The sequence below is a fragment of the Coregonus clupeaformis genome, chromosome 13 (assembly GCF_020615455.1).
Source record: "Coregonus clupeaformis isolate EN_2021a chromosome 13, ASM2061545v1, whole genome shotgun sequence".
NCBI classification, from domain to species: Eukaryota; Metazoa; Chordata; class Actinopteri; order Salmoniformes; family Salmonidae; genus Coregonus; species Coregonus clupeaformis.
In genome coordinates, this window is record NC_059204.1 from 9,782,472 (window position 1) to 9,795,275 (window position 12,804).

A 12,804-nucleotide genomic window follows, 5' to 3' on the forward strand; every position below is an offset into this window, starting at 1 on the left:
GACCTTGTTTAAGGGCTCATAGCTGGCATGGATACTTTTCTTTATCCCATTGCCCTACTTATTCTTACTGTACAGTATACCTCAAATGGACACCCTGGCCTTAGTCCATATACATTAAGAAGGAAGTGGCAGTGGTGACTGTAGATCTGTGTTGATGATGGAATAGCGTTCCCAAAACACATGAAATGGTAGAATGAAGTAATGTGAGCAAATGGTTGTGGGATAGAAGACATTACTTAGTGTATAAAACAATCAACAATTTACAACATTTTGAATAAACAAATATATTTCTTATGTCTCTTTAATTATTGCTAGCTAGCTCAGTCTCCACTTTCTCATGACTTAGAGACAGATCGAAATTTACTGTGGGGAGGGGTGTGTTTTTTATTATGGGGCACAGGGGAGGGTAGTGTGTTTTTTGGGAGGACAGGGGAGGGTAGTGTGTTTTTTGGGAGGACAGGGGAGGGTAGTGTGTTTTTTGGGAGGACAGGGGAGGGTAGTGTGTTTTTGGGAGGACAGGGGAGGGTAGTGTGTTTTTTGGGAGGACAGGGGAGGGTAGTGTGTTTTTTGGGAGGACAGGGGAGGGTAGTGTGTTTTTTTGGAGGACAGGGGAAGGTAGTGTGTTTTTTGGAGGACGGGAGGGTAGTGTGTTTTTTGGGAGGACATGGGAGGGTAGTGTGTTTTTTGGGAGGACATGGGAGGGTAGTGTGTTTTTTGGGAGGACATGGGAGGGTAGTGTGTTTTTTGGGAGGACATGGGAGGGTAGTGTGTTTTTTTCCCTGGTTTACATTCACTCTCCTGCTTGTATTTTCCCTATAAACAACGGCTTGACTTACTTTTGATATTACCCTAATGAAGGTTAGAAACATTTGTGAAGGTTTGGTATGGTGTGGCTATTATGAAGCTTTAGATACTGCAGGCCTATGATGAAGGCAGTGAGCCCAGGCGCTCCAACTGACTCCCACAGTTGGACTTGAGGTGAGGAAGACTGTTTCAGGACTACCAGAGTTACTCCTATAATATAATGCTTATCTTTATACAAAATATTCAGATCGAAAATGAACAAATTAGCCTCCTCCTGTAGGTCTATATCTGTATAGCAGACGCAGTAGCCATCTGACATAAAGAAATGCATGTCGGTGTCGTAGCATGCCACCGGCATATCTCTATCTCTCTGGGGTTAGACCTAAGCTTATCTTCCTTTTATTTATAGGCTATATATATTTATTAAAATATTAATATCATACAGTGGACACCCAAGCCTATAGGCCTTTGCATGCAATGCCCTGATACATTTAGTGCTCAAATCTCTGACAGCTGAACTGTGAGATGGACAATTATTGTTTTCGGAAAGTAGCCTAAATAATAGGCTATACAGTTTTGCATATGCTACACATTGAAACACAAGGAAAAGTGTTTTTGTAATTAGTTTTAGGCTGTTTTCAAGGACACGTAAATGTGGCTCATTTGCCCATCATCCCTCGTTTATTGATGGTGCTGGCTGCGCCAGGTTGGATCTTGAATGCATATGGATGTCCATTAAATGTGTCGTGTCCGGTAAATGAAAATCTTCCCTGTCATGTTGTCCGGCGCCAGATTTTCCTAAAGGAAACTCTGAAATGGCATATTGTTTATATGAAGATTTTTGAATATTCACTTGAAAACCTGTCGCCAATTGGATGGAAACCTAGCTATAGACTCCCTAAAGACACTGGGCAACTCACTAGTCCAGTGTCACTTTGATTATGCCTGCACATCATGGTTCACCAGCAGCCCCAAACGTCTAAAGAATAAGCTTCAGACTAGGGTTGAATAAGCTACCAGCCAAACAAACTTGTAAGAATTGTACTTAAACTCCCCACTTATACTCATCTGGAGGTTGAGCATTTTTTTATCTCTATCTATGTAATGTGTCTGTATCTATGTACACTGAACACAAATATAAACGCAACATGTAAGGTATTGATCCCATGTTTCATGAGCTGAAATAAAAGATCCCAGAAATGTTCCATATGCACAAAAAGCTTATTTCTCTCAAAGCACAAATTAGCATTTCTCCTTTGCCAAGATAATCCATACACCTGACAGGTGTGGCATATCAAGAAGCTGATTAAACAGCATCATCATTACACAGGGGCATCTTTTGTGCTGGGGACAATAAAAGGCCACTCTAAAATGTGCAGTTTTGTCATACAACACAATGCCACAGATGTCTCAAGTTTTGAGGGAGCGTGCAATTGGCATGCTGACTGCAGGAATGTCCACCAGGGCTGTTGCCAGGGAATTTAATGTTCATTTCTCTACCATAAGCTGCCTCCAATGTCATTTTAGAGAATTTGGCAGTACGTCACAACCGCAGACCACGTGTAACCACGCCAACCCAGGACCGCCACATCCGGCTTCTTCACCAGCGGGATCATATGAGGGGGGTATTTCTGTGTAGTATTTCTGTCTGTAATAAAGCCCTTTTGTGGGGGGAAAAATAATTCTGATTGACTGGGCCTGGCTGCCAAGTGGGTGGGCCTATGCCCTCCAAGGCCCACCCATGGCTGCAACCCTGCCCAAGTCATGTGAAATCCATAGAATAGGGCCTAATTTATTTATTTCAATTGACTTATTTCCTTATACAGTATGAACTCTTTGAAATTGTTGCATGTTGCGTTTGTTTTTGTTCAGTGTAATTGTGTTTATGTAAACAATAGGGACACAATGGAAATAATTCCCCAATTTTATTGTGCAATCCCAGTCACTTTAAACAATCTTTCTGTATACATGTATTTTTTTAACTGACATAAAATCAATCAATCAATCAATCCAAACTGTGCAGTGGCCAATTGATGAATGGAAAGAGACATCAGTTACAAAACACCAAAACGTTTAATGACATTCGGAGATTGTCAAGCCAAGCCTTCGATACTGGGTAAGTCTACAAGGTAGGGAGGGATGTTTTTTCTGTTTGTCCAGATTGACAGTCTATTTATTGTGGTGTTGAAAAAGCAAACCATGATAATGAAGTGGCTGAAGTCGGTATGCTTTGTTTATTGGTTGTGTTGTGTATTGGCATAGAAACCTGTTGGTGGAAAATGTGTTGCATATATTTTATAGAATTATAGATATGGCATCAAAATGTTGAAAATCTGATTTCCCCCTAGCTGATCATTGTCTGCAGCCGGCTCTGATCGTAGTGTAATGAAACAGGCAGGGAGCGTGAGCTCGTCTGTGGTGGTTGGAGAACCCTCAACATTCTGGCCCGTAGCCCTGCGTGGCATCGACTGTACCACAAAAGCATGCTGAAGTGGCAAAGTCGATATCCATGTTTATAAACACAGTTATTGTTATTTGTGGTAATAAACATGATTTTGAGTTAATTCTATGAGGGAGGAGGGTGTTCAATGTGTTGTATAGTACAAGGGGAGGGTCATGTGAAAATCTGTTTTACTTTGGGGAGGGGGGTGCATTTCTTTTTTCCATGACACCTTGAGTTGGACCAGTCCCTCCCCTCCAGTAAATCTCGATCTGTCCCTTAGTTTTTATAGTCTGAATACTGTTTCAGTGTCCATTTTGGATTCCTCCAATACATGTTCTGTGAGTTACCAGTAGATGGCAGTAAGCAACAAAGATACAGTATTATGGCCAGATGTTGGTCTATGTACAGTCGTGGTCAAAAGTTTTGAGAATGACACAAGTATTGGTCTAAACAAAGTTCGCTGCTTCAGTGTTGTGAGATATTTTTGTCAGATGTTACTATGGTATACTGAAGTATAATTACAAGCATTCCATAAGTGTCAAAGGCTTTTATTGACAATTACATTACGTTTATGCAAAGAGTCAATATTTGCAGTGTTGACCCTTCTTTTTCAAGACCTCTGCAATCCGCCCTGGCATGCTGTCAATTAACTTCTGGGCCACATCCTGACTGATGGCAGCCCATTCTTGCATAATCAATGCTTGGAGTTTGTCAGAATTTGTGGGTTTTTGTTTGTCCACCCGCCTCTTGAGGATCGACCACAAGTTCTCAATGGGATTAAGGTCTGGGGAGTTTCCTGGCCATGGACCCAAAATGTCGATGTTTTGTTCCCCGAGCCACTTAGTTATCACTTTGGCCTTATGGCAAGGTGCTCCATCATGCTGGAAAAGACATTGGTCGTCACCAAACTGTTCTTGGATGGTTGGGAGAAGTTGCTCTCAGATGATGTGTTGGTACCATTCTTTATTCATGGCTGTGTTCTTAGGCAAAATTGTGAGTGAGCCCACTCCCTTGGCTGAGAAGCAGCCCCACACATGAATAGTCTCAGGATGCTTTACTGTTGGCATGACACAGGACTGATGGTAGCGCTTACCTTGTCTTCTCCGGACAAGGCGTTTTCCGGATGCCCCAAACAATCGGAAAGGGGATTCATCAGAGAAAATGACTTTACCCCAGTCCTCAGCAGTCCAATCCCTGTACCTTTTGCAGAATATCAGTCTTCCTGATGTTTTTCTTCGAGAGAAGTGGCTTCTTTGCTGCCCTTGTTGACACCAGGCCATCCTCCAAAAGTATTCACCTCACTGTGCGTACAGATGCACTCACACCTGCCTGCTGCCATTCCTGAGCAAGCTCTGCACTGGTGGTGCCCCGATCCCGCAGCTGAATCAACTTTAGGAGACGGTCCTGGCGCTTGCTAGACTTTCTTGGGCGCCCTGACTCTTCTTCACAACAATTGAACCTCTCTCCTTGAAGTTCTTGATGATCCGATAAATGGTTGATTTAGGTGCAATCTTACTAGCAGCAATATCCTTGCCTGTGAAGCCCTTTTTGTGCAAAGCAATGATGACGGCACGTGTTTCCTTGCAGGTAACCATGGTTAACAGAGGAAGAACAATGATTTCAAGCACCACCCTCCTTTTAAAGCTTCCAGTCTGTCATTCTAACTCAATCAGCATGACAGAGTGATCTCCAGCCTTGTCCTCATCAACACTGTGTTAACGAGAGAATCACTGACATGATGGCAGCTGGTCCTTTTGTGGCAGGCCTGAAATGCAGTGGATTTAGTTCATTTTCATGGCAAAGAGGGACTTTGCAATTAATTGCAATTCATCTGATCACTCTTCATGACATTCTGGAGTATATGCAAATTGCCATCATCAAAACTGAGGCAGCAGACTTTGTGAATATTAGTATTTGTGTCATTCTCAAAACCTTTGACCACGACTGTACAGTTAATCTGATTTTGGCAAATTTGACATTTTGGAAGTATTACAATATGCTTGACAACTTTTGCGCAACCTTATGTTTGTTGATTGTTCTGCTCACTTCAAAGTGTGTCTGTGTGAGAGAGAGTTTCTTAAATAAAGTAGTTTTTAAACTCAATTAGACTTAACATCATTTGCACTCAAGCCAACTAGTAGCATTTTTTTTTTATTCAACAATGTGCTTATAAAATGATTGCAATGCATTGTCATTCATTTAAAATTGCAACAAAGTATCTGAAATGTTTAATGTCCAAAAGTACAAAATAACTCAAATGAAACAAGTGATTTGTATAAAATGGTAGTTTGCTTGTATCAAGGCCTAACCCTAACCCACAAATGGGTAACAAAAAGCCAATAATATAATGTAATGCATAGCTTAAGAAAAGCAGTCAAAATAAATACAAAAAAACGTTTTAAATACTTAAAACACAGACATTGAATCAGAGTACAAACAAACTTCGTAAGAAATAAGTTGCTGTTTTCAAGTACAGACCTTCATTTTCCGGTAGGTTATAAGAGTCTTTATGTGAATGCAGTCATCCACTTGATTACATGTAGGTGATAGTACTGACACAGAAGTTGATGAGGGCAGTTGATGCTCATCTTACACATGCACAACTGGAAATACTAAAGAAAATCCACATCATACAAGCCAACTGTACAAAACGAGTGGAAAAATGAATGTGTGAGATAGCTGAATGTCAGTTGTATTCATACCAGTTCAATGTCCTCTGAATGCATCCAGTATAAAACATCTCTAGAGCCGGCATGGATGGTGAGGGGTGAGGTAGGTTCCTTGGAGTACTAATGATGAGGTTAGAACAAGCAATCATGATGTACTGTAGCTAGCTATTTGCATCAAAAGCTAGTGAAACGTTCAACTGTCAGAGTGGAAAATGTTTCTGACAAGACATTCTGTGGTCATCCTGTGAAAAAACAACAACCTTGTAGTTGAAAAATACATTGCAGTAGACCATATCTGATACATATTATGGGAAGGCCTCAGTTAGTGAGAATAGTCTAAGACTCACAACAATATTCTATATAACTAATACGTTTTGTTGGGTCTCATTGTTTTGTTATGACACCTGAGGTTTCCTGATGTTTGCCTTTGAGTGAACATGCATAACCACGTTTCAGAGTTTATGGTTGTGAGATTTTTTTTATGAGCTTTCCTGATTGTGGTAGAAGGCCACTGGTTAGCCAAGTTGTTACTTGTGATTAGTAATCACGCACAATGCATCATATGGGCCAGTGATGGACTTCTCTTTGCAGAGTTGATGTGCCATTGGCGAGTTGAGAGACCTTAAGCCTGTCTTAGACATACAAATGTAAATAATCCTTGTGCAGTTCACTTTTGTACTGCAAATAAAATAAATGTTTCCGCAGAAACATTGAGAGCTTGCATAAGCACTCTAAGCTCTATACAAGCTTTTTTACAGTAGCGATCGTAGTATAAATAGGTAAAGCAAATGCAGTATTGAAACTAGTTGACAGAATGTAAAGCTGTATAGCATAGTAACATAATAGAGACAGTTTACTTATATTTACCTCATCTTCTGGATACCTAGAAAATAGGACCTGGAGAGTCAGCCATCCAAGATGTGGCTTTAATTAAGTGTATTAGGAAACTGTCTCTTTAAAATCTATTTTTTTAAATTATAAATCATAATAACTAGAAAATCGATAGCGCACTGTCTCAATACATTCAGATTGTGTACTACCAAGTTAGTGTCTAGCTAAAACTAGAATATTGCAGTCACAATCTTGGGAAGAAATGGGAAACAACAACTTCCAACCAGTTCCAAGAGTCCTTGCTGTGACAAGCCCTCTTAAAAATATTTACTGAACTAATATTGATACCTGGTTCTGTATAAAATGTTCATATACTGTAAATTGGATATACCCATGATTTACTTTTAAAAGGAATCAAATGAAATAAATGTTATTTAAAAATACGTTTTGCATTTCACTTGTAATTAAAACAATCAAAAGGAACTACTACTGAAAAACAAGGCCTCAAATCTACATTTTACCAAACATACCCTGTCACCTTTACCATTTAGGAGAGTAGGAATGGAGAAGCATGGTACAGGGTCATTACTCTTCCTTGTTTGTAACACGGAGGCCGTCATTAGTAGGGTTGTTTGAGGGGAAAGGGGGTCAGAGGTTAGGGGATGCGCTGTTGAGTGTGTACAGGCTAGGGACCTTGCACTCTGTTTCACCCCTGGATGGCGGTATTGGGTGCTTGACTGGGCACAGCAAGCCCAGGGTCTGTGGCGTTGTCCAGGGGATTCTGACTGAGACTCACAGAGGGGTGAAGGCTCCCCCTGTCTCCTAACTGGCCTGTTCTGGGTTGCTCCTGTTCAGTGGCGGGAGGGACGGTGAAGTATTGGGGGTCATCTGAGCGGCCCAGGGAGCACAGGCTCAGGCTGCCACACAGGGCCCCCCAGTTCTGCTCACACTGCATCCTCACTCTCCGTGCTATGGCCGTCCTCACCTCCTCACCACAGCCCAGCAGGATGTTCACTAGCTCCACATGAGGCCTGACATAGGAAGACGAAGTGGAGGAGGAACAATTATATTTCTGAATGTAGACTACTACAGTAATTGAATTCGGATCATGTGGACTCTGGACCATTGAAACGTACTACACTGAATGGGTTTAGTATGAAATGGAAAAAGGCCTCTCACGCTCACCCTTTGGGGAAGAGGTCCTGGAAGTGGATCATCTCCACCATGACGTTGACGTTCTCCCTGACAGCGGAACAAAGGTTGTGTTTGACGTAGCACTCTCTCTGCAGCTGGAACACCATCTCGTTCACCGCCAGGCACTTCCTGCTCACACAGCTGAACCGGTGCCTCAGGCCGTGGGCCATGCACTTCAGGGCATCCTTGATGAAGGACTTCCCCTTCAGAGTTCAACATAACAACAGTTGACACGTCACCTTAGGGCTGGCACAATAATTGTATAACTGACAATTCTGGACAATAACCATGAGCTAAAAAACGTATAATCGTCTTAATCCTCTTACATTTATTTTAGAGAGAAGCTTAATTTCCGAAAGTTCCAAGTGGTCAAAACTATTTGTTTTTGAGACTGGTGTCCCCAAATCTGTATTGGGAAAGGGGGGAAAGGGGAAGGGGATACCTAGTCAGTTGCACAACTGAATGCATTCAACAGAAATGTGTCTTTCGCATTTAACCCCTCTGAATCAGAGAGGTGCGGGAGGTTGCGACGTCCACATCATCGGCGCCCAGGGAGCATTTCTTGTTGGGGGTTAACTGCCATGCTCAAGGGCAGAACAGCAGATTTTTCCACCTTGCTGGCTCAGCAATTCAAACCAGCAAACTTTTGGTTACTGGCCCAATGCTAGGTATGTTGTAGCTAATTTTCAAAGATGCATTATGCTCAAAACACTTTTCAGCAATTATGACAATAACTGTGGCAATTTGCATGACAATTATTTGTTACCCAAAATTCCATAATCGTCACAGCCCTACATCATCTCATACGTCTGAGGTGGCAATTTCCAAATTGTGTTGTGCTACAACTAATAAGCATAGCATACTACACGTTTATACAGTTACATAAAGGATGTACATTAGAGCATGCAGAGTATTTGTGGCATGGAGATACTGTCACTTTCTTTGACCCTCTACGATAGAAGCACACTCCTGAGTCACTCACAATCCAGGAGGGTAGTTGGGAGGTTTGGAAGAAGTGGGATATACCTGGGAGTCAAACTTGCCGGCGTTGTGCAGAAATGTCATACAGATGTCATGTAGGCCTTGTATTTCACAGGAGTTGTTGTTGAAGCATTCGAACATGCCACAGCCCACATCCCCAGCATTAACCAGACAGTGCTGGATCTCCGCTGATGATGAGGGAGAGGACATGTTAGTTAACATGAGGAATACATGAGGGAGGGCAGCATGTTAGTGGTCTCTTCAGAGGGCGAACAGTAGCTTTTTAATAATAATGCAGCAGTCGATCTGGTGCCAATGTGGTGGTGCCAAAGTCCCCTAAATATTACTGATGCTTTTTCAATAAAGAATGATCAGCCAATTACAGTATAGATTAAAAAAAATATATATCTGTGATCCTTAGTAGCCAATTAAGCAAATAGCTTTTAAAAATGATGAAGAAATTGTAATAGGTTTAGACCAGTGTTGATGACTAGGCAGATGGAATGCTGGGACCATAATTTACGAGTTTTGCGCATTCCCGAGTGCCTGACGCCATGTGGCATTGCATTGGGTGATTACATAAACGTAGGGGATTCAAAAATGCAAGTACATTAATACATTTCATTGCTAATACAGTGTCATAACAGCTTTGATCGAGAAATAAAACATTATGGGCTTCCATTCAATGCATTTGTGCGTAATTGCGCACAAATGGCAACGTGCGCTTTTTAAGATTAACCCAATCGCAAACGATCAAATATTCAAGTTTCTGATGGCTTTTTGAAAAGTCTACAGTATCCTATAGTTTGTTAGAAAAAAAAAAAAATCGAATCATGCATTTGTAGTCTACACATACCCTAATATCTTGACATTTATGTTTTTTAGCAAAACTGCTTATAGGTCCTATAAAACGCAAATAAAATATTCGGATAGATTATTTGCATGTCTTCAACTGTATCCTAACAATGTTACAATTTCTAAATTGTTGTTGTCAACATATTCCCGCTGGTGTGTGCTTGCGCCGGGGGTAAAAACAGCTTACTGTCAGAGCTTGTGTTGGCATTTGAACGGGAATGTGCTTGGATAAGAGCTGGCCACTAGGCGTATGGAATTACAGTGAAGTGACAGAACTAGAGATCACTGCGTACCTGCGTAGGAAGAGACTATGACAAAACCACATTTCGACCACAGGTAATTTCGGGGTCACAATGTTGTAAAAACGGTTTAATCCACATTGAAATAGCCTATTCCACGAGACTAAATTACCCAATAAAACCTGAGCCAAAATCACAATGGCATTTTGCGGAGCATTTAATGACAACGTGACAGAATTCAAGCAGGGAATGTATTAGACCTTACCTGCTGAAGGTATAATACGCATTATGTTTTAGATATACAGGTTTGAGGCAGTAGAAATACATAGAAGCATTCACTTACCTGTGTTTTGCAGTGAGAGTCGTCTTTTCTGCTGGTTCAATTGTTTGTCTTGAGGGATTTCGTGAAGTTCGTTTGGATCTGTCGCCAATACTTGCTGAAACGCTATATAAAAGAGCACTAAAGAAAATTTAAGTAGCATCTCCATTCGCACTATTACGCACTCCAAAAAGAAAAGGAAATTTGGAAAAATATTACTTTTGAATGAAATTGAACTTGTACATTGATAACTTTGCAGTAGATACGTGTATGGAAACGCGCATTAATGTCGAGAGTGAGTACTGAGGGGGTATGGATGCTTCCTATAGCTCCCTCAACTCTTGTGTCAGTTTTGATGAAGGAGCTAAGCAGGTGCTGTCATTCGTGGCTGCCGACCAATCACAGTGGCAGGCATCCACGGCCAAGTTTAAAGGGCGTGCGCTCAATAAAAAATTCGCCTATACTGTACTGAATAATTGGAAGCAATAAGTGACCACAACGCAGTGGTGAATTGATATCATTATGTTTTTTAATTATTCTCTGTAAGAATACAAAGTAAGGGTGGGTTAGGGTTTTTCTTTGGGTTCAACTTCTGAGTGGTTTGTTGTTATTCACATATAGTAGTTTTTAGTAATTGCTGCTGCTGACGTGACATTTGAAAAAGACAGAATAAAACGTTAGAATAGTTTCTTGAAAATAGTGTGCATACCCAGAGAAATGGATAATAGATGCTTATGGACTGCCAGGAGTGGCTTGCGGTAATGTCAGTGGATGGGTAGTCACTGGCTATTATTAAAGCCAGATTTACTCACAAATAAACCTTGATGAAGTCCAAGTTCACCATACAACTGATAGCTCCAACAACCAAAGTGACAAAACTGACAAAATTACACCATGCTCAGCTCAGCCATAGACCGATGTAGCATCCACAGTTACAACTGATAGGTGGTACTAAAATACAAATTTATGCACATTTCAAACTCCATAGCCTTTTACAAGGGATTTACAATTCTTCCAATGCACCGCAAGCAAACACACACTATAGTCAAAATAGTCAAAATGTTTATTTATTTATAGTAAAAATAAAGAAAAACCCTTGAATGAGAAGGTGTTCTAAAACGTTTGACCGGTAGTGTATATATATACACTATATATACAGTTGAAGTCGGAAGTTTACATACACTTAGGTTGGAGTCATTTTTGAATTTTTTTGAATTATTATTTATTTATATTTTTGGGGGGGATATATCAGCGTTAATATTGCAGATAGATTGTAACTTCCATCAATGTAATTGTCTGCATCACTTCCAATCCCCCATGTTTTTTTCTCTTGCAAATATATGTACAGTGAGGTAAAAAGGTATTTGATCCCCTACTGATTTTGTACGTTTGCCCACTGACAAAGACATGATCAGTCTATAATTTTAATGGTAGGTTTATTTGAACAGTGAGAGACAGAATAACAACAAAAAAATCCAGAAAAACACATGTTTTGCAGAGGGGTCAAATACTTATTTCCCTCATTAAAATGCTAATCAATTTATAACATTTTTGACATGCGTTTTTCTGGATTTTGTTGTTATTCTGTCTCTCACTGTTCAAATAAACCTACCATTAAAATTGAGTTACCTAGGTGTGTGTTAACTTCCGACTTCAACTGTATGTATGTGTATACAGTGGGGAAAAAAGTATTTAGTCAGCCACCAATTGTGCAAGTTCTCCCACTTAAAAAGATGAGAGAGGCCTGTAATTTTCATCATAGGTACACGTCAACTATGACAGACAAATTGAGATTTTTTTTTTCCAGAAAATCACATTGTAGGATTTTTTATGAATTTATTTGCAAATTATGGTGGAAAATAAGTATTTGGTCACCTACAAACAAGCAAGATTTCTGGCTCTCACAGACCTGTAACTTCTTCTTTAAGAGGCTCCTCTGTCCTCCACTCGTTACCTGTATTAATGGCACCTGTTTGAACTTGTTATCAGTATAAAAGACACCTGTCCACAACCTCAAACAGTCACACTCCAAACTCCACTATGGCCAAGACCAAAGAGCTGTCAAAGGACACCAGAAACAAAATTGTAGACCTGCACCAGGCTGGGAAGACTGAATCTGCAATAGGTAAGCAGCTTGGATTGAATAAATCAACTGTGGGAGCAATTATTAGGAAATGGAAGACATACAAGACCACTGATAATCTCCCTCGATCTGGGCTCCACGCAAGATCTCACCCCGTGGGGTCAAAATGATCACAAGAACGGTGAGCAAAAATCCCAGAACCACACGGGGGGACCTAGTGAATGACCTGCAGAGAGCTGGGACCAAAGTAACAAAGCCTACCATCAGTAACACACTACGCCGCCAGGGACTCAAATCCTGCAGTGCCAGTAAGCCAGTACATGTCCAGGCCCGTCTGAAGTTTGCTACAGTGCATTTGGATGATCCAGAAGTGGATTGGGAGAATG

The 12,804-nt window shown here is 40.8% G+C and overlaps 1 protein-coding gene across 1 annotated transcript; it reads right to left on the reverse strand.

Annotated features, from left to right (window-relative positions):
• Nucleotides 1-5,377: 5,377 nt before the first annotated feature.
• On the reverse strand, nt 5,378-10,673 carry stc2b (stanniocalcin 2b). The gene is made up of 4 exons (XM_041893557.1): nt 10,360-10,673; nt 8,968-9,110; nt 7,933-8,144; nt 5,378-7,778 (listed from the first exon to the last, which is right to left on the reverse strand). Exons 1-4 carry the CDS (start codon nt 10,502-10,504, stop codon nt 7,454-7,456), a joined length of 825 nt encoding a protein of 274 aa, XP_041749491.1. The 5' UTR covers nt 10,505-10,673; the 3' UTR covers nt 5,378-7,453.
• Between the last annotated feature and the right edge of the window lie 2,131 nt (nt 10,674-12,804).